Below are 22,480 nucleotides of genomic sequence, written 5' to 3' on the forward strand. Positions count from 1 at the left end.
TAGAGACGTATGTGGCAGGTGGGACTAGTGTTGACGGGACATTTTGGTTGGTGTGGTTAAGTGGGACAAGTGACCTGCTTCCACACTGTATGACTCATTCTTTTAAATGTTTTGTAGCGGCAGCTATACTACTACTGAAAGAACACACAACCAGATGGGTTGAGCTCTGAGCGGAACTGGTTTATTGTAGGCTGCTGGGCTGGACTTATACTTTCAGCCCGGACCTAGCTGAGAACCACGCTCGGGGGCATTGACATCACCTGGGCATCACGTGGTCCTCCAGCGCGGGCTTCTGAGCCCTGTGCTGAGAAGGGGAAACCCCCCACAGCACCATTTTGGCTGGCTGCCCCGCCGCATGGATTACAGGTGGGGCCGGTTCACCTGCCTAGTGGTATACCGCCATAGTATCTCTTTTTTAATGTAATGTCTACCTTTGCCATTTTTTAAAAATGAAGTGCCTGTTCAACTGTAGTAAGAATTTTGGTGCACATGTACATTGACCATAAAATGGAAGCAGAAATAAGCCATTTGACCCATCAAGTCTGCTCCACATTGTACAATGTCTGGTGCACTGACCTCTACCTTGCCAAGGCCAGTCGACAGCTCTGACACCTCTTCCTATCGTCCCCTTCCATAGGACCCCACAACTACACATCAAGCCACTGTCTCCAACCTCATCACCTCTGGTCACACCCCTCCACAGCCATTACCTCATTCTCTCTCACTCTGTACTGCCCGTTTCTACCTTCTACCCAAGATACACAAACCCAACCATCTGGGTAGACCCATTGTATCTGCCTGCTCCTACCCCACCAAACTTGTTTCATCTTACCCTGGCTCCATCTTTTCTCCCCTAGTTCAATCCCTCCCCACCTAAATCCACAATATCTCACATGCCCTCCATATCCTCAATGACTTCAAATTCCCCGAACTGGACTGCCTCATCCTCACAATGGATGTCCAATGCCTTTATACCCCCATCCCCCACACAGGTCTGAAAGCACTTCGCTTCTTCCTGAACCAAAGACCCAACCAGTCACCCTCTAGCACCAGCCTCCTCTGCCTGGCAGAACTTGTCTTCACTCTAAATAACTTCTCCTTTAACTCATCTCACTTCCTCCAAATCAAAGGAGTGGCCATGGGTACCCACATGGGTTCCAGCTAAGCCTGCCTGTTTATGGGCTTTGTGGAGCAATCAAAGCTCTAAGGCAAGACCCCTCAACTCTTCCCCCAGTACATTGATGACTACATCGGGGCTGTCTCATGCACCCACCATGAGCTTGTCAACTTCATCCACTTAGCGGACAACTTTCACACTGATCTCAAACTCACCTGGTCCATCTCAATAACACTCTCCCCTTCCTGCCCTCCATCTTGGGAGACAAGCTTTCCACCGACAATTACAAACCCTCTAACTCCCACAACTGCCTTGACTACACTTCCTCACACCCTGACCCTTGTAAGGATTCCAACCCCCTTCTCTCAATTTGCCATCACTGCCACATCTGTCCCCAAGATGAAATCTTTCAATTCTTCCACAAGCATGGTTTCCTCTCCACCACCATCAACTCAACACTCACCCACATCTCCTCCATCTCCTACTTGTCTGCCCTGGCCCCCTCTAACCCTAGACACAACAAACACAGAATACCCCCTCATCCTCATGCCAGCAGCCTCTCCATCCAACACATTTCTGATGCTTACTATAGGATCCCACCACCAGATACATTTTACCTTCTCCCCCTTGGCCTTCTGCAAGGACCAGTCCCTCCAAGATTTCCTCGTGCACTCACTCCCCCCCCCCCCCCCACACACACACACACATTGCACCCCTGGCACCTTCCCCCGTGCCTACAGGAGGTGCAACACTTGCATCCACTCCTCCTCCCTCATCATGGTCCAGGGCCCCAAAAAGGCCTTTCACATGAAGCAACACTTCACTTGTAGATCCAGAGGACTTATTTACTGCATCCTTTGTAGCATTCTCTACATTGGAGAGCTGTCGCAGACTGGGAGATCACTTCGCTCAGCATCTATGCTCCGTTCGCAACCACAGCGACCTCCCAGTGGCCAACCATTTCAATTCCTGATCACACTCCTGTGCTGACATGTCTGTCCATGGCCTTGTGTACTGTCCCACCATGACCACCCGCAGATTGGAGGAACACCTTATTTTCCATCTGGGCACCTTCCAGCTAAACCTGCTCGCCTTTTCTTTCCCCCCCCTTTTCCTCTTTCCACTTCTCCTACCCACCCAGTCATCCCCCTCCCCCATTGCTGCTGTCACCTCCCTCCTTTATCATCTCCTGCCTTTGCCACCCCTCACCCCCAAACTCTTTTGTTCTGATGCTTGTCAGCATTTTCTCATACTTTGATAAAGGGCGTAAGCCCGAAACATCAGTTATGTATCTTCACCATTGCTACATAAAGGACACTGTTTGACCTGCTGAGATTATCCAGCATTTTGTGTGTGTTTTTACTCCAGCCATGGTGTCTACAGAATCTTGTGATTTACAATGTTTATGACATTATCGTATCTCACTGTTACCACACATTTTTATACTGTAGACTAAATTAAGCATATTTGAAGTTTAGTTGTTTCTGGGGAGTGTGGGTCTGAAGCTGAACAAACAAGCACAGCAAGTTCCCAAATGACAATATTACAATAGGCCAACTTGTTTCTCAATACAACTGAAAGACAGACACAGAAACTGTGAGCTTTGGTTTGAGAGGGTTCCCAAAGGGAGAGCTAACTCCCAAGCTGCAAGCTCATGGTTATGTCTGTGAAGAGGGTTACGAGCAAGTTGGGTATAGTACATTTATCAAAAGGAGTGCTGTTCTGAGAAGAGTATTAAGTTTCTTTTCCGCTAGCATTTCATGTTTATCAGAAGAATTGTGGGAGAGGCAGGATGAGGGAAAGTTAAGCAGACCTTCTTGGTGCAGAAATGGAAGTGGGGGGAGGTTTATCTCAGAATTAATTGGATAACACAGCTGTCAACAATCTGGTTCAGTTTGAAGCAGATGGCAACAGGAGGATGAACAGGGAACTGAGTGCAGGGCAGGAGCCTAATAAGAGATCATTCCTGTTCAGTCTGACAATTCAGAGAGGTGGGTGGTGGCAAGGGAGAGTTGGGATCATCATTCAAAAAAAAAGGGACTCTGCTCTAGCAAGCACGTTTTTGAGAATTGGGAAATGGATTCTTAGCAGAGGAGGGATATGGAAAATGGAGCAGTCAGCTGTGTCAAGGTCTGTCCCAAATGGAGAGGGGACAGTTTATCATGGTCACTTTCACAGGATGGTAGTTGCAGCCCAAATAAGGCAGGAGAAATACAATAGGAGTAGGAATAGGCCACCTGATCCCCTCAAGCCTGCCCTGTTGACCTACCTGTCTCATCTCCCCTGATCTCCAGCCTTCTATTGCTCAATCTTCCCAACATTTATCTACCTTCTACCTTAAATACTTCTAACAAGCCCACCCCCACAATTCTTTGGGGCAGAGAATCCTGGAGATTCACTAGCCTCCGAAAAGAAATTTCAACTCCCTCCTCCCCCCACCCCCAAGGCTTAAATCTCTTGTTTGAGGCTCCCGCACTCATGAAATCTTCTTGATCATACTCCCTCAGGCTAGGTTTCAGTAAGGTCATTCGTCTGAGCTCTGAAGAATTCAGACATTAGCTGTTGAGACTCTCTTGACAGGACAATCCTTTCAATGCAGGACTTCACCTGGTGAACCTCCTTCAGACAGCCTCAAATGCTTTTAGGCAAGAGGACTAAAAATATGTGCAATATACATGGTGTGCTCTCACCATTAGTAGTACTGTAACAGAACTTTGCCTTTTCTAAACCCCAACCACTTGGCAACAAAGGCCTATGTGCCATTTGCCCTTTTAATTAATTTCTGGATCTTTCTGCTTTCAGTGATTTGGGCACAAAAACACCCAGCCCCACTGTACTTCACCAATTGCAGTCTTTTCCACAGAAAATAATCCTTGAAAGAGCACCATTTGCATGGTGGCAGATAACTAGGGAAGCAGTACGCTGAGCTAATTAACCGCCTAACCAGTCAACACGGGATTTCTTTCTCGTTCCTTTTTTACGCTGCCCCTTTCTTGAAACTTAAGAGGTGATCATTGAGCCTTAGCCTCTCCCCTGTGAAACTTCCAACATGCACAAGAGAGCTTCCTCCACACTGCCAAATAAGAATGAGGAATGGAGGTGTATACTCAAGACTCAAAAATTGGATGCAAATAGCATTAACACTTGATTTCAGCACTTGCCTATCTGAAAATGGTGTATAGGCAACAGCTACTTTGTCTTATGGTGCTGCTTGTGGTAAGAATTAGTGTAAATGAATGGTTGGTGATTAACTGACTGAATAGGCCAAATAGCCTCATTCATTGCTACATTGCTTTGTATCCATAATTAAAATTTGGCTCTTTCAATTAGATGACACTGTAGTCCGCATCATGGCTTGTATACTCAAAATCACAAAACACACTTCCATGCAATGTTACTGTCCCTGGACAAAGAGCTAGAAGTCTCTCCAACACTAAGCCACATTATATTCTCTTCTATAAATTCTAACCCTAACCTCATCTGATATGTTACCAAAGCACATATGCCTAAGAGGCAACCCAACTAAAAAGGGGTAACATTTAATTATGGATACAGAGACTTGCAGCACTGGAACAGACCCTTTGACCCATCAATTCTGTACTGATCATCAATGAGTGGTTACCGATGGACCAATAATGAACTGGATCAGCTTGTGCTGCATCCCTTACTAATGCATTGGTATACTGACGGCAAGTCAAATTATTAACATATCTCACCATGAAAATCCGGTTTTATTCAGGTTCTCGACATACTCTAAAGCAAATATTTTATGTCAACTCAATCAAATCTAATACCCCTATCTCCCTAATCAATTCCAGTGTAAAATATGTCAATCTCATTACTGCCACAGGGTTAAAGAAAGCAAACTTGGTAGTTAGGGCAGCCATTCTCAACAGAGGCCCCCTCCCCCAGGGACTGCAACATATTGGGAAGGGGGGGGGGGGAATCCACAGACTGAAATCATATTTTTTTTAATGTCGTCAGTAAGACTTAGACTGGTTCACAGGGAAGTGGGCCTATAAACTTTGAGCAGAGTCCTAATGGGGGCCATGGCCATGAAAAGGTTGAGAATGGCTGGTTTAGAGGTTGGATTTCTAAAAACTAAACTGAATATTAAATAAAAGAGAAATGGCCACATTGTGCTGATCAGAATGGAGTTTGTTTATGACATCCAACAAACAAAATTGAAATGAAATTTAAGTCAGTCTTTGTTCTCAATTTACCAACTCTGCACATTAGATGAGGCAAGAATTAATGTAGGCTTGGTGCACATGGGTTAATAGTTATGTAGATGCAGTGAACTGGAGGACCTATTTGTACTTCATTTTGCTCCACACCCATCACAAGGAACCTTGAAGATAATGCAACAGTTTACAAAGGGATGCAAGATTATCAGCAAGGCACCTGTTTTCAATTTTTCCTTTTGTTTTCCTCCTTTTAAACAGATTCAGATAGGATACCAAGTGCAATGCAGTTTTACTTTACAATGATTCAGAAGGCTCTGCACAGACCAAAGAGACAGAAGGCAATCTGCAGAGCTCTTTCAAAAGCTTGCCCTTGACCTGTTGGACTGAACTTTGACAGCAAAAGATTTTTGCAGTGAGGACCAGGATGAATGGTCATAATCATAGAAAGAGTGTGAGACTTGGAGAGAATGCCAGATGCTGCTGTCGAGTTAAAGTGCTATGTGCTTTCACACTGCTGGCCCAGGAATAAGCTTCACCATATCTACCTCCTCCCCCGACCCCCAGCTGCAATCCTGGGTCACTTGAAACTCACAAAGCTGTCTACAGTGGAATGACACTGGAGGTTCCATGTGGACCAAACACAAAGATGCACACGCACACTTATCAGATTGATGTTTGGCCATGAGGAGCAGTGAGACTCAATGCGTGGATGATACTTGCTGCATTACCAAATCATCTTAAAAAAGGAATCTTGCTGTCCAAGGTGTCTACAGTTTAATCTGATACAGAACTTCAGCACTGTTCTTCCACTTACAGATGAGAAAGATACAAGATTCTGAGAAGTCAGCTCTCTTACTGGTTTGGCATTTCAGCGAAAGAGCTATCAAGGCCTTGGCGGGGCAGGAGATGGTAAAAAGAACTTCATCATCACTCCAAAGTCACATGAGAATTCTCTGTTTATCTCCAGAAATATCATTCAGAAGCAAGGAAAGTGAAAGCTAGCACAACCAGATGAATGGGGTGAAGGAAGCGAGAAGACAATCCAATTACGCTGCTGATGCAGGAATTACCAGCTAAATGGCCTCTATCTATGTTACGCTCATTTACCAAAGTTCAGGGTCATTGTCCACAACGTTGACAGTCCATTTCCCTCCATGCTTTGTCTGTTCAGTTCCTCCAGCAGGTTTTTTTCCCCTTCACTGGTGAGAATGGGACCTTGGGTCTGTTAACCCTTACTCAGTGATTATGACAGAGGAAGGATATTTATCTGATTGCTTCTTAAAGATTTGTAACAATATTCAGCTAGAAGTAGTCATCTGAGCAATTTGATTTTATAAAAGGTCAACAGCTTTACATTCAGGTTTTTTTTTGGCAATACATAAAAAAAAAACAACCACTAGCCAATGGACCACTAAATCTAATGCTTTGGATACAGGATTACAGGTCGCACTAGCGGCTGTGACTTGCAGCATTCATAACTTCCTGAAGGGATCCCTTCAGAATTATCCTGAAGTATCAGAAAATTCCAAATGATACTTCACGGCACTCCAGCAGTTGCATGAGAGAAGAAATGGAGAAAATAAAAGTTTACACAGGTCTAGAAAGTAATGGCTTGTTTCAAGCATTCTGTGGTGGAAATACAAGGCCAGGCTGCTACAGGCAGCGTATTATGAGAGGAAACCTTCAGGAATATACAAACAGCCTCAGCTTTCAGTCCCTCAGGCAGAGCAAGCTAATTGAAACATTTCCCCAACTCCAAATAACATCTCAAAATCAAAATGGAAACAGGAAGCAAAAGGGTTAAGATTTAATCTGCATAACTGTGAGATTTATTCAATGTTGTCCATGTGATGCAGCTCACATTTGGGATAAGAGGGCAGCAGCTACAAGGCAATAATTCAATCAAGTGGTTTCAGTAGCACTGCAAACCTTGAGCATGCAAGGCTCAAAATTAAATTATTTGTTGAAACCTTTCAACTAGTAATGCTGCAGAATAGGAAGAAAACATATTTTTATTGCTTGCAAAGAGTTCCTTGCTATGAGGAAAATCAGAAATTGGATCAAGGGTCTAAATTTTCAAAGTCTACCTTAAGAAGAAGAAAAAAAATTAAATCAGAGTGGTCAACATCGCTGCCACACCCCGAATCAGCTGACCCAGAGACGCGGTGCTGCATGCCGACAAGATGAGAACATTGCTGCTATCAGGTGCCACCAACGGTAACTTCAGAATATCATCACTGGTCAGCCAAAAGAGAAACAGTCAGCGTCAAAACAAAGGACAAAATCAAATTCACCCAGAGTTCAGCAGAAATGCAGAGCATGGCATCGCACTTGGGAAGGTGTCACTTAAGTGAAAATAGGTTGGCAAGGTTTCAGACATTGGCAAGCCAGTGGAATTGAATAGTTTTTATACCAGTAATGAAGATATAGTGCGGTTCTATTGCTACACAAAGCACAATTGGTTGAAAAATTACAGCAGTTACACAACCTCTCAGCTGCAATGTTGTTGGGGGGGGGGGGGGGGATATTGAGAAGAGAAATGATTCATGTCATAAATAGTTCCCCTACTTACCAACCGCAAGCAAAACAAAAATGAATTTTTCACTATTACTATTGTGGATCTGAATGCTGAGCGCACTCGAGGTAGTGTGACAAATATGACATGTATAAAAACATACTTATTATATATCCTGGTCACCTACATACACAACCAGGACTCCATTTTACCACAAGTACATGACTAAACCTTTTCAAGAAGTGGGTCTGGGGAAAAAGCTCAAAACACTTTTTCTTCTTCTTAAAAAAAGGTATAAACTATTTTAAAAATAGTTGATGCTGATCAGTTAACAAGGTTGTAACAAATTGCTGTGCATGGTGGGTTGTGGTGGGGAGGGGAGGAGGTGGTGGTGACTCAGATATTGCATGAAGCTCATGAACATCCGTGGATTTCATTGCCAGTACAAGTTGGTAGATGTTCTGCTCATAATACAGAGATACTAATGGCATAGTTATTTAATTCTCACTTTCCCTTTCCACCTTAGGGAGAATGTGGGGGATTTTTGTGTGTATGCTCTCCAGAAGCTATTAGGAAGTTTATCACATGTCACAACGACATGTCACCTCCTTCAACTACATGTAACTTAATGTTGACATCATTCCGCCTCAAATCAAACAGAACCAAAATTGTTCCCAGCCAAAGCAGGCAACTAACGTTAAAGCAAGATACCAGAAAAATCAAATAATTCCAAAACGACTCCTCTTAAAACAGTTTTCAATTCCCAGCCGTCGCTTAAGCAGTGTGCCTTGGTGCCAGTGTGCACGATATAATTAGGTTGTGCCACAAATGTCCCAAATACTTTTGTTCTAGTGAAAACCTACATTAAAAGTCTGTGGGGTGTTGAGGCTTCTGCAATACTTCCATTCTGTGAAAGTGTTTGTAAAAGCCAAGACTTCTTAAAAGGTTTAACAATTTCTTTTCAATAATGCATTCTTTTTTAAAAAAAGAAATGCGCCGTTTTTTCCCTCTAATAAAAAGTCTAACGCTATCATAGCTCATGAATAGAATCATCCATGAGTGCTGCTAACCTGACAAACAAAAGAAAACCAAAAGATGAAAGATGATAAAAGAAACAAGGAACTAAAGCCAATATTTCTTCATCTTCCCCAGCCAAGGCCTCATTCAATGTGTCACCACGTCCACAGGACTCCTTTAGTCTGATGTGTCATGAAAATCTTTAAGCAGTGTCCTTCGTCTCTGTTCTGCTATATGCATTTGATTCTCTAGATCCTGAAATGCAAAGGAGATGAAGTTTAATTATATGGTCCAGCAGACAAATAACAGCAGAATCAACTTTACACTAAATCTCTTTTTCTGGAAGAGTAGAAAATAAATCTGTAGGTTCTACTAACTTATACCGATATTTAGCATCAGTATACAAGGACACCTTGTCCCTCGAGAACAAATGACAAATAATACAAGAGATCTAACGTAAAATATTTGTTTTAGCTTTACTGTTGGATTTTTTTCATCCTGCAGTTTAATTTACAATGGGAAGTAGTTAAAATATGGACACAAGTAAACTGCTAGTCTCCACATAACTAGGGTGACCAGATAAATTTAATTACCCAAAGCCACTGTCTTCTGACTAAAAACTCATGTGCAGAAATGTGGGTAGAGTAAATCTGTGAATTCTATTAAAATATCATGAGTAATCTCCAATGATTGCAGTGAGCTCATCGCAAAGTAGAAAGAGGCAGCTGGACTTGCAGATTGCACATCCTGTGCCAAATGCTAATTCCAGGATGCTTATAACATCTGGATGACTGAAGGGTGCAGCGAGAGATCTAGCTCTGGGCTTTGGGCTGTCATCACTACAAGACCAAGTGGTTCAGGCAGATGCCTCAGGATTCTGAGTGCACCTTGTTCTAGAATAGGTATTTGGTTCTGAAAAACTGATGCAAGAGATTTCCCTACAAGTTCTGTGCGAACCATGACCACAGTATCATGAAGAGCTGAGTAAGGTTCAAGGATTTACATAAGTTAAAAGAGAAATATTTGATAATACTAATCCAAACATATCCAAAAGAATTATGATTATGCTGGGATGAAAAGAACCACTATGAATGAGACAATCACCCAGAGAAGTTGTGTTTGTCACATTCTAACATTCAACAATTCAACTTTAACAAAACACGGCAGAAGAGAATCTATTATTTGATTGCTGTAATTCCTTTATCTTTCCTTGACTCGCCTCAAATATAATGAGACAACCAACCAAGTATTTCATTATATATTTCACATACATTCAGATAACATTTTAGTCTCAGGATAAACAACTGGTCAAATAGGATTGAGACAAGGCGAAATTACACAGAATAATGAAAATTTTGCTTCCTGAAAACTATGGGTGTATTTTATGGATTTTGATCTGCTGATCACGAAAATCACCTTAAAGTCTTCTTGTCATGTACCATTTTTAGGTATAACCTATTTTTGTGATTTCTTGTCATATTTTAAGTCTACTGGTATATTGCCCACAAAGCAAGCTGTTTTGATCAGTTCAAACATGCTTGGGCATGCACTCAGTGCAGGTGCTATCAAAATGTTGTCTTTGGCCTCGGAATGCTTAGTCAGGATAGATGCAGACAGCCTATAAAAGCAGCTTATATATATAGATGCTGTACATTATATTGATAAAGATCGAAACCATTTTTGATGCACATGCTCTTCAGGCAATAGCATGTCGAGTGTTCTTAATAGCATTTATTGTCTTCAAGAAGATTCAATAGAGCAGAAATGCCTTGTCAGTATCAGAACAGCTGCAATATATTCTGTTACATTTGTGGCGAATATACGCTTAAGGCTCAAAGACATAGGATGACTGCACTTATTAAGGAAGTCTATGATCTTTACTTTAGTTGTAAAATAGGTGACCAAGACAAATTCTGGGCTCCTCACATTTGCTGTATAACACATGCAGTCAACCTGAGAGCTAGGCTCAGAGGTACTTGCAAGTCAATGCCATTTGCAGTCCCAATGATATGGCGAGAACAGAAGGATCACGTGACGAACTGTTACTTCTGTTTGATCAATATATTTGGCTTCTCTGCTAAAAATAAGAAATCTATTGAATACTCCAATCTGCCTTCAGCCATGGGACCAGTGCCGGGTGACGACAGTTTGCCAGTTCTGAATCCACCAAAGACATGGAGCATTTAAAGATGTTGTTGAACATTTTCTTGGCAATTACAGAGCACCAAACTACATTTAGCTGATTGACTACATGCTTCAAGCATACAAAACCACGAGGAGCAACATGTCATCGAAAATTTGTTTTCTTCATTCATACTTGAACTTCTTCCTGGCTGATCATGGTGCAGTCAGTGACAAACATAGTGAAAGATTTCACCAGAACATTGCAATCATGGATAAACAGTATCAGGGCAACTGGATTCCATGAATGTTAGCCGACTATTGTTGGACTCTGACATGAAAGGCATCGGATGCTGAGTACAAATGAAAATCACCAGCAAAACAAACATTTTAGATCAGTTGAACTAATGCAATGTGAAGGCAACATTATGCAATTAAACATGCTAAATTCAATAAAATATTTCTTCAACTTCCTACTTGATACAGCAAATCTGAAATTATCTTTGTGTTCAGCTTGAAGTTGTCTACCATAATCCCCATTTTCTTTTCAGGAAGCAAACATTTTGGAAAAAAAAGCTCAACACAAGGTCCGACATAAACTCTGCAATTGAGTGCATTTTCACTGTTGGTTTCTTGAATTCTAACATTAAAAGATCATCATCATTTTCTTCATGCAGAGATCTTGCAGTGAACAGTGCACCATCAACAAGACCCGAGTCAGCAATGTGATGCGACACTTTTCACTGGCTTGAATGAGTGCCACACCACCAATATTAAAGATTAATCTCTTTCAGAACAAATAAATATTTTGATCCATCATCAAAAACATTCAGTCCCTCTACCACCAACTCTCCAGAGTTTCAGTGAATACCAGCTCCAAGATGAACTGCAGTTGCATGACAGGGAGCCTCTAAAAGCACCCCTACTACTTAGGTGAAGGGCAGCAAACCCATGGTTACACCATATCCTGAAAATACTCCTTGCAAGTCACATGACATACTGCTTTGAGGTTGTATGTCTGTTTCTTCCTCCATGTCAAAATGGTGAATTTCCTTTCCTGATGCTACTGGTTCCCTGTCACTTTGAGCAGTTTGGAATGAACTATACATGATAGCCTTGCCAGTGACACAAATGAATAATGATGAGGAGGGAGAAACAGAAATCAAGTTCAATACACTTCTTACCCCTCGATCATAACTGTCTGCTCTTTCCACCTTCCAGGACAGATTCTCAATCTCTGCTTCCAGCTGCGCTTGCTGGTATTCAAACTGAAAAAGATCATTTTCACAAGTCAATGAGGACCCCTACCAACCCTCATGCAGCATCTTCCAGCTACTCCCAGCGGGAGAGAGATACAGGAGTATCAGAGCCAGAACCACCAGGCTGAGAAATAGCTTCTTCCCACAGGCAGTGATACTGCTGAACAACTGATGAATTCCTCATACAAATCCTCTGTGACTTTAATATTTATTTTAAAAATAATAATAATTTACTTTAATATTAGTTTGTCTGCATGTGTGTTATGTCTTTATGTGTGTTTCCAGTGTCTTAGTCCGAGAATGTGTTGTACTTGTACATTCGAATGATAAATAAACTTAAATATATACTTCCCAATACACTAAAACATCTTAAACATAAAAATACAGTACATAATAATGCACTACATAATAATAGAGCTGTATGCAATAATAAAAATAACTACATGTGGAGATAAGATCATGATTAAAAGTTAACACAGGAGAAGATGACGGAGGGATGGCTAAAGTACTGTACAGGTACTTTTAATGGCAGCACCCCCAACCACACAGCTCTCCCACATCTTCACTCCTTCCAATCTGTGCCCGGCTCCTTTGCTCCTCCCTCCCTCCTCGGTAACGCAATTGCACTTTAAGGCTGAGTGGCCATATTGTGGGGCCAAGCAGCAGCCCCACACCAAGTCGCGATGGTACCGGAGGAGTCACGATGGCGCACGCTGCTTCTTCTGCTCCCCCCTCCCACGGGCTGCTCATCCCCTCGCCTACCCGCTACTTTGCTCAGGCCAAGTGGCATAGCCTGACAGCGAATGCACATCACCGGCTGCCTGACAATCGATGAGGCAATGAGTCAATGGTCAGCAAGCTCCGCTTGAACCGGAAGTAGGTGTCATTCTCCTTCCAGCCAGCTTGTCGGTTCATAACAACAGGCTGTTCGTAAATCGGACATTTTCAACCCGGGGACTGCCTGAACATAAAGCCCTTCCATCTTGAAAATCATTGTTACATCTTGGTCTTTCCTGCTCCACAAAGAACAAAATGAATTTCTCCAATCTCTTTTATTCATCAAGTCTCTCATTCTTGACATTATCCAAATTAGCCTCTTTGTATCTTTATGAAGGCCTTCTAGCCTTGAGATAATCAAGGTGCCTCTGCATTAACACCTACACAATTGAGGATAATGTGCAATTGATTGATCCAAGCATCACTATAAAAATGAGGACCTGAGAAGTGGAGCAGTCATTGAGGGAGTGGTCATTATCAGAGTGGTAAGGCTTTGGCTCAGGAGGCTTCAGCAAGAAGAGGCTAGAGGGTGCAGGAGTTGAAGAAAGAAAGAGCCACCCTAATCGAGGAACAAAAAGGATACAGCAGGTAGGGACAGGTGATTATTTTTTCGTATATTTTTCCTCCAGCCAAAGGCAGTGGGAATGGTAGCCAAGGCAGGGGAATGCTCCTCTTGCAGAATGTGGGTATTCAGGAAAATCAGCAGTATCCCTGATGATTTCATCTGCAGGAAGTGCATCCAGCTGCAGCTCCTTAAAAACTGAGGTAAGGAATCGGAGCTGAACTTCAGATAATTTGGGAGGCTGAAGGGGTGATGGACAGGAGTTACACCAAGAAGGCAGGAGGAGGGTAGTGGGCGACAGTCAGGAGAGGGAAAGGGAATGAGCAATCAGTGCAGGGCACCCTGTGGCTGTTCCCCTCAATAACAAAGTATACCATTTTGGATACTGGTATTGGGGGATTGGGCTGGAGGAAACCATCCAGGAACAGGCAGTTAGGTCTCTGGTCCTGTGGCTAAGCAAGGAAGGGAGGAGAAGAGGTGAGTTGTAGTGATAGGGATTCCATAGTTAGGGGGTTAGATAAGTAGTTCTGTGAAAAGGATCAAGATTCCTGCATAGTATGGTTTCACCCGAGATATTGCAGATCAAGTTCACGGCATTATCAGTAAGGAGGGTAAGGTAGTGAGGTTAGAAATATGAAGATAATGCAGCTTCACATGTGGCTAAAGACAATGCAGAAGGGAGGGCTTCAGGTTTCTGGAGCATTGGGCTCTCTTCCAGGGAAGGTGGGACTTCTTCCAACGGGACAGTTTGAATCTGAACTGGAGGGGGACTAATATCCCTGCTAGAAGGTTTGCTAGTGCTCCTCAGGAGGTTGAAATTCGACTTGTAGGAGGATGGGAACCAGTGTGCCAAAGCAGATAGGGGAGTGGAGGAGAGAAAAGATGATGTGATAATTGCATGTAACATCAGAAGTCAAAGGGCTGTACATGGTGGGAATGTTATCAAGTGCATTTATTTCAATGCAATAAGTATTGTAGGAAAGGCAGACGAGCATGGATTGGTGCGTGGAATGATGACATTGTGGCTATTAGTGAAACTTGGTTGCAGGCGGGGCAAGATTGGCAGCTCAATGTTCCGGGCTTCCTATCGAGAGAGCTTACCAAACACTCGGACCCAGGAGAGCTGGCGATCAGAGTTCAAGACCAGTGATGGTGAGACTTTTAAGCTCCTGAGATGGGGAGATAATTTTGTGAGCAGCATATGATTGCTCTAAGCAGAATAATGGCCTGCCCGAATTTGATCATGAAAAGATACTACACAGTATTTTTTTTCAAGATTTTAGCTCGACCTAAAGAATTTGAAGATGTGAAAAGAAAACAACATGCTTAAAAACTTGAAATACTCAATGATACATCCCGCGACTTTGAGAGTTGAAGTAACAGATGGGAACTTGCGATTTTTCAAGACCAAGAACGAAGTGGAAGACTTTCTGCGAAGTTTGTGGGAAAAAAAGATTATGGTTGCCAAGGGAGAAAATATTTGTAATGGAACTAAGTAAAAGATGTATTTTTAAATTTTTGTTAAACTATCTTGTATTTATTGTTTAAAGGTAAAGTGTGTAGAAATGCTCACGTGGAGTTCAGTAAAAGAACAAAAAATCTGGAAAAATGGTAGCAGGGTGGAGACTCCAGTCAAAGGGGGGGAATGGTGCCTGGAAAGGAGTAGCAAAAAAAAAAGATGGCACTAAAGGGAGGGGGGTTCTTCTTCCTCGAGAGATTCCGCAGGCTTTTTTTTTTTTTACGGACTTTCGGGGCTCCATATAGACATCATTTCGGGGCAGGGACATTGTGGGTTTTTCTTAATCGGGAAGGATCACTTTATTATTTAAAGAGTTGAAAAGATTATACTGTTTAAAAAATATTGTTTGAAAGAGGAATATGGATAGAGCATTAACATTTATTAGTTTTAATGTTAATGGAACTATGAAAGGATGTACACAGTAAATGGTAGGTCACTGAAGAGTGTAAAACAGAAGAATCTGCAAGTGGTGTCACAGATAGATCAAGTTGTCAAAAGACCTTTTGGCATACTGGCTTTAATAAACCAAAGTACTGAGTACGGGAGTTGGGATGTTATGCTAAATGGTACAAGATATCGGTGAGGCCAAATTTGGAGTATTGTGTGCAGTTTTGGTCACCTAACTACGCAAAAGATATCAATAAGATAAAGAGTGCAGAGAAGATATACGAGGATGTTGCCAGGACTCCAGGAACTGTGTTAAACAGGTTAGGACAGGGGTGTCAAACTCAAATTCACGGAGGGCCAAAATTAAAAACTTGGACTAAGTCGAGGGCCGAACTAAATATTTATTGAAAATTTTCAACAACATCTGCATGTTTTCTCTTCTTTCAACATATGTAATGTTAAACTTTTTCTTATTAAAATAAATGTTTAATAATAGTTTTGGATAAACTCTTTCCAGAAGCATTAACAAATGAGAAATAAAATATTCAATAAATAATATTTCTCTATAGAGGATTTGTCAAATGTTGCTAGTGTGCTGTCGAATAGTAAAATCTGAGGGCTATTGAGAATGTGGGAGAATAACATGATTCCTGAAACAATCAAATGGGTGACTGATTGTGGGCATGAACTCTAGCAGGTTATTTGCCATGCCCTTTTTCCATTGGTACAGATATCCTTTGATTTACACACTTTTCAAGTTTTATGCCAAATGAGCTTGTATCCAGGTGCAGGACCATTTTTAACCAGGAATATATTTATCACTGTGACATGAAACTATTGGAAGATCGTTTTATCCTGAGATTAAAGTTCATAATCCTTACTCAGGCCTGTGTGCGGGAGGGCGGGGTATGCGGGCGATCGGGTTGGACAACGACAGTGCGGGGGCATCGGCTCTCGCTGCAGAGCGGCATCTCGGCGGATCAGCGGCCCCGTCACCGTGAGTCGCGGGTCGGCCTGCGGCAGGGAGGGGGAGTGGGCAACGGTCCTGGCGAGGTCAGGCCCGAGGCCTCCGGTTCCGGGCGCTGGGAAGCGGCCTTGGCTTCCCCTGACACCGGCCAGGCCCCAAAACTAGAGTCCACGGTGAGACCCTGCAACGTAAACAGAGGAGGTGGGGGCGATTAGCAGGCTGACGCCAATGCATTCTGGGATTTATAGTATTAGCTGTGCATGCGCTATACTGGTGCGGCGGCCAGCAGGCCACCTCTAATACATTTTTGAAATGATCTTGCAGGCCAAATATAATTATATCCCGCGGGCCAGAGTTTGACATGTGTGGGTTAGGACAATTTTCTCTGGAGTGCAGCAGAATGAGGTGAGATTTGATAGAAGTATTTAAAATTATGAGGGGTATTGACAGAGTAAATGTACATAGGCTTTTTTCCACCAAGGATAATGAGGTACAAACAAGAGGACATGAGTGAAAGGGGAAATGTTTAGGGAGAACTTCTTCACACAGAGAGTGATGGGAGTATGGAACGAGCTGGCAGCTGAAGTGGTGAAGGTAGGTTCTATTTTAACATTTAACAAGAATTTGAACAGGTTCATGGATAGGAGGGGTATAGAGGTCTATGTATGGACTGGGTGCAGGTCAGTGGGACTAGGCAGAAAAACAGTTCAGCAGAGACTAGAAGGACTGAAGGACCTGTTTCTGTTCTGCAATGTTCTACGGTTCCATAAAAGGGATAATGGGGCGAGAAAGTACTGACCACAAGAAACTCACACAATGAACAGAGGGGAGAAAAAGTTGAGAGAAAGTATATGCATTCTACATTTAGCTGACTGGTCAACAATAAAGGTATTTTTCTATTGCAACAACAAAAGATAGTATGGAGCCGACATGTATTAGAACAATTCCTTCCTTCAGAAAGAAATGTATCTAAAACTAAAATGGTCGAAAGCTCCATATCAAGTTAATATATTACATTTTGTCAATTGAATAGAAAGCTGAATTCATCAAAATGTATTTGAGCAAAACTCTTACCAGTTTCTTCCTGGGCCCAGACTCCATATAGTATGCGTATGGATACGTATACTGCAAGGTGTACCGACACTTTAGAAAAGGGGAAAACAAAGAAAAATTATTGGAAGCTACAATCTCCAAGAATATGTTGTCAAATAACAAGTAATTCAACCAACACCCACCCCAATACTGTGTTTCTGCTTCTTAAAATTATACAACACTTGCATGGTAGTGCTCCCATAATCATATTGAATAAATTTCTTGAAACCATTCTTTTAAGAATCTAAGTGGTTACATTTCATTCCCACCATCAGAGTTGTGCTGAGCTTTTGATGGCTTATTGTAGTTGATCCAAGTTCTCTGGATGTACTTGCAAATTCAAAACTGCCAAACAATTTTAGAAGATGGAACATTACAGAACAGTATAGCCCCTTCAGCTCATGATGTTGTGCTTACCTATGCCAACCTACTTCTTCTCAACAAAGTAATCCTTCCCTATCTCACACCCATCACCCTCCAACAACAATGATAAACCAACAATTAAATCTGTCTTCCTTGAACCGATAACAAGAATGCACTCTTGCTGAACTCCAAGTCCTACAGCAATGTGCACATTTTTGGCTGTTCCTCAGTGGTATAAAACAAGATGTAGGATTAATGTTCTCTGAAGGAGATTTTCCCTTCAGTAAAAATTTTTCAAGGTCAAGATGCTTCAGACTTTCTTGCTCCTATCATTTTTTTTTTTAAACATAAAATTGGCATGGAATACAGTATATCACGGATGGGAACTTTAATGTTGATTATGAACTGACTTAATAATACCATGGCATAACACCATGCTCTGTCATTCCCCCTATCACTAGAAACACAGAGGGCACTGCAGCTAACAGCTTGGGTTTCTCTAAAAGCACATCTGACCTTGAAGGACAAGGGCAGCAAGAGCACAGCCATGTCAAGTGCCCTCTAGGTCAAAATCCCAGTTGTAAATAAGGAAGAGCTATTGATTAGTCATGTCCGGACAAACCCTAGAACTTGTTGACAGCACTGTGTGAATACATTAACCAGCATGTTCCCAAGTATAATTAAGTACAGCAGTAAATGCAACCTCACCAAGAGTGTCAACATCTCGTGAATGAAATTAAATGTATAATCCAGTATTTTTGTGTGCACTTTCAATTTGGTTAAATAGCCAAATGTTTAAGATTTGCCAGTTGTTGTGCAAGCGCCTTACCTTGGCAAGTAGCTTGGCAGCATTCTGTAAATACTGCCAATCAATCCACGTTCCCAAATTATTCATAACTCGTTCCTGGATTTTTTCTTGAATTCGTTGGTATGTCTGCGCTTCTAGCTGCAGGCTTTTATTGTGGTTTTCCCACTGCAGAAACAGAAAAACAAAGGTATCCCTTCTCTTCTAGGTATTTACGATTATGAGAGGATGAGCTAGAGTAGGACAACAAGCACCTTTTTCCTGGAATGACAATAGCAAATACCAGAGGACATCGGTTTAAGGTGGGTAGAGTTCATGGGAAGATTTTGGAGATAATTTTTTTTTCAAACTCACCGAGTGTGCCTGGAATGCATTGCCAGAGGTGGTGGAGGAACCTAGTACAATAGGGACATTCAAAAGACTCTTAGATAGGCATATGGGTAGAAGAAATAGAGGGTTATGGGTGTGAGGTCGAGAAAATTATTGTTTTGGAGTAGGTTTACGCAAGTTGACATACATCATGCGCTAAAATGGCCTCTACTGTGCTGTAGTGTTCTATGCACACCTTCTACAACCCATTTGATAAGAGTTGGGTGCACTGGTGATAGAACAGGATGGCTTCAGAGTGAGTGAATCCCACCATAACAGTCAGATGGTGAAAGAATATTCTTAATCATCAGACTGCTTCATTTTTTTTAAAACCCAAAAATTAATTTGAACAAGGGAAGACATTTGATTCCACTCCCAGATTTGCAATGCAAAGTCCAATGCTTTCCAACATTAAAGAATGGATGGATGGTTCCCAATCAAAACATCATACACTGCCTGGAAAATATGTTGGTTTAATGCATCCATTGGATCTTATCCAGCAACAGTTAGCATCTATAGAAAATTTGTGGAAACAAGGGCAAATTTCTGACACCCATTTAAAACAGCTCTTACCCTTTCAAAATAGAATAAGTATTTCTTCAAGGCTTCCCTGGCCTGTGCCTGCTGGCTCTGATTCACAATGTCCGGATTTTCTTTGTACCGACTGCATTCATAATACTCGCTGCCGTGGGTCTTCCAGTCTCCCAGGCACATCCAACAGAAATCTAAAATATAAACACAAATATGATGCTCAAAATAGGGAAACCTCATTGGGCTTTGAGGGAAAAGCTAAGGAATGGGACTTCTGAAAATACGCATTCCTTCCAACCATGCCCAGCAGTTATGGAATGATAGATTACTAAAATATAAATAGAATCAAGGGAACCAACTGAACTTAAATTGCATCAAAAATAAAATTAATATTATATATCAGCAAGAGCATTCAGTGCATACTCAGGTTCAAGAGAATGATGGAGGTTTGTACATGATGGCAGCTCACGAATATAAATTCAAATAATTTTCAAAAGTTGAAATTTGAAACCTTACTTTAGTTGCATAATTACCATTCACAATGAAAATTCTAACTCATTCACTATTTTCCACCAAAGAAGGAAATGAGATTTCTTCCTCTGTCTTGCCAACGTGCAAATGCAAACCCAAGAATGTGGTTGACTCTTAAATGTCTCGTCAGTCGGGGCCATAAGGATGTCCAATGCACACAAGTATTGGCAGCTGCATGCACATTCCGTGAACAAGAGGAAAAGCAAACAAATGCTGGACACGATGCCAGAATGTAGTCATTCTTCAAATACAACCATAAACCATTTTGTACCCACCAGATTAAGGATTTATTTCATAAAGAATATTAATCCTTAGAACACACATATACAGTGTAGACATCTTCTGATTTGGTTTGTTTCTTAGAGGCACATAGAATAGCATACCTGTCAAAATGCTGAAAGTATGCATTTTCCAAATGTACATGACATAAAATTTAATACTTAATCATTTTTGTCTTTATTGTGACTTACCATGCTTGCATTTTGAACATTGCTGCAACAAAAAGAAAGAGGTGAAAAGTAATAAATAAGGGCATGGAAAATCTATGAAGAACATTGAATGATGCATCGTTCTCTTACCATGTGATTGCATCCTCCATTTTTTTCAATGCATATATTGCACTTCGGACACTAAAAAAAAAAGCAGTAAATTAGAACCTTCTCCAAAAATAGGTATAGTCAATGCACTCTACAGTTTTACCAAAGCAGGATTTGGAATTGAAGTATTTTCATGGCTCAGTATTCTATCTTTTAACAGTGATGCCTGAAACTTTACTTGTGAACTCCATTATCAGAGAACCACTCTGAAGGGTTTACACAGTTCGACAATGTGAGTGAACTAATTAATAACAGGTACTACACAGTAAACTTCTGATAATCCACTACACTTTGTTTTTTACAGTCTAATGGATGTTCAAATTCAAAATTTATTTAAATTTTAGTTACAGCACGGTGGAAGCCAATTGCAGTCATTTAAACCCATGCCACTCAATTACACCCAAATTACCCCACAATCCCATAGTTTTGGATGGTGGTAGCACCTGGAAGAAACCCACGCAGACACAGAGATAATGTACAAACTCCTTACAGACAGTGCCGGATTCTAACCGGTGCTGTAATAGTATTGTGCTAACTGTGCCTTGTTATATCAGTTAATATCCTAAATCACCTTTTTTAAAAAAAAGTTATAATTTTTACAATACAGGTATTCCCCAACTTGCGACCTATGCGACTTGTGTCCACCTGTATAAACGACTAAAATATTTTTTTAAATATAAAGAAAAAATATAAAATTTACACAGGTTATGTTGTATTTGACAAACTATACCAGGGATACAGGGCATGTAAGAGCCAAATGTGTGTACTTACCTTGTGAGTCAGCGTCCCGGGGTCCATAGGCTGGGCACGGCTATCTTGATTCCTGTGCTCAAGCGCAAGTTTTCGATTGGTGCATGCGCAAGAGTGAAGGACGCAAATTCAATATCATTAGGGTGCTTAACTCTCGCGAACCCAATACATGAACTCATCATGCATACACCAACCTAACACTTGCGCAAGTGCACAGGAATCAAGATGGCTGCGCCCAGCCAAAAGACCACGGGATGCCGACTAACAAGGTAAGCATGGACCAGAATGTGACAAATTCAGGAAGCTTTAAGTTGTTATTATCGTCAAATTTACAATTAAAACAAGATTTGATTAAAAAGTTTGCTTTAAGACTTTGGTACTCCACATGCGCAGGCAAAATTCCGAATTATATGTATTTCAAGATACGGCTGATCCTTCGGTCCCAATTACAGTCTTAAGTCGGGGAGTACCTGTTCATTTTTCAGTAAACCTAATCAAGTTACAGGGGAGAATGGAAATCAAGGGCCTTGAGTTTCAAGAAAGCATGGGAAACATTACCAGCGGATCCTGATTTCTAATAGATTATGAGTCTTTCTGTACACACATTACACCAGCTATTTCAGCTCACTTCAGTTGCAGGATGCAGTATATATCAGTGAAAGAATTATAGTAAAATCCCCATTATCTGGCACTCAATCAACTGGAAACACAAACCAGCAAAAAAAAAGGAAATAAATAATTTTTTTTAAACACAACCCCTTTGGAGCAAATATTCAGCCAGCGACGTGTCCCAGTCGTGCCCCGCCCACTGCAGCTGTTTAAATAAAGGTTCTATAAAGATGTGTTTGGGGGGAAAAAATATGGTGGTGCCCAGGATGACGAGCTAGCCGAATCTGCTCAGGTAACTCTCCCAAAGTGTCTCCATATCCCTGCCTGGGAAGAGTCTATATCTTTAATATATTATGTTGGATATTAGTATGGCTTTATCTGTAAATTTGGGGGATGGGGGGGTTAA

General features: G+C 41.6%; 1 protein-coding gene across 3 annotated transcripts in view; it reads right to left on the reverse strand.

Moving 5' to 3' along the window:
* Positions 1-6,247: 6,247 nt before the first annotated feature.
* arih2 (ariadne homolog 2 (Drosophila)) overlaps positions 6,248-22,480 on the reverse strand; it is a 147,185-nt gene continuing 130,952 nt past the window's right edge. For all 3 annotated transcript variants that reach the window (XM_069937319.1, XM_069937317.1, XM_069937318.1), the window contains exons 9-15: positions 20,698-20,748; positions 20,590-20,611; positions 19,631-19,782; positions 18,713-18,856; positions 17,503-17,571; positions 12,142-12,225; positions 6,248-9,091 (exon numbers count right to left, since the gene is read on the reverse strand). In XM_069937319.1, the coding sequence (XP_069793420.1) occupies positions 9,014-9,091; positions 12,142-12,225; positions 17,503-17,571; positions 18,713-18,856; positions 19,631-19,782; positions 20,590-20,611; positions 20,698-20,748 (600 nt within the window). In that variant the 3' untranslated portion in view covers positions 6,248-9,013. The remainder of the gene's footprint in view (positions 9,092-12,141; positions 12,226-17,502; positions 17,572-18,712; positions 18,857-19,630; positions 19,783-20,589; positions 20,612-20,697; positions 20,749-22,480) is intronic.

The sequence above is a fragment of the Narcine bancroftii genome, chromosome 5 (genome assembly GCF_036971445.1).
Source record: "Narcine bancroftii isolate sNarBan1 chromosome 5, sNarBan1.hap1, whole genome shotgun sequence".
Classification (NCBI taxonomy): domain Eukaryota; kingdom Metazoa; phylum Chordata; class Chondrichthyes; order Torpediniformes; family Narcinidae; genus Narcine; species Narcine bancroftii.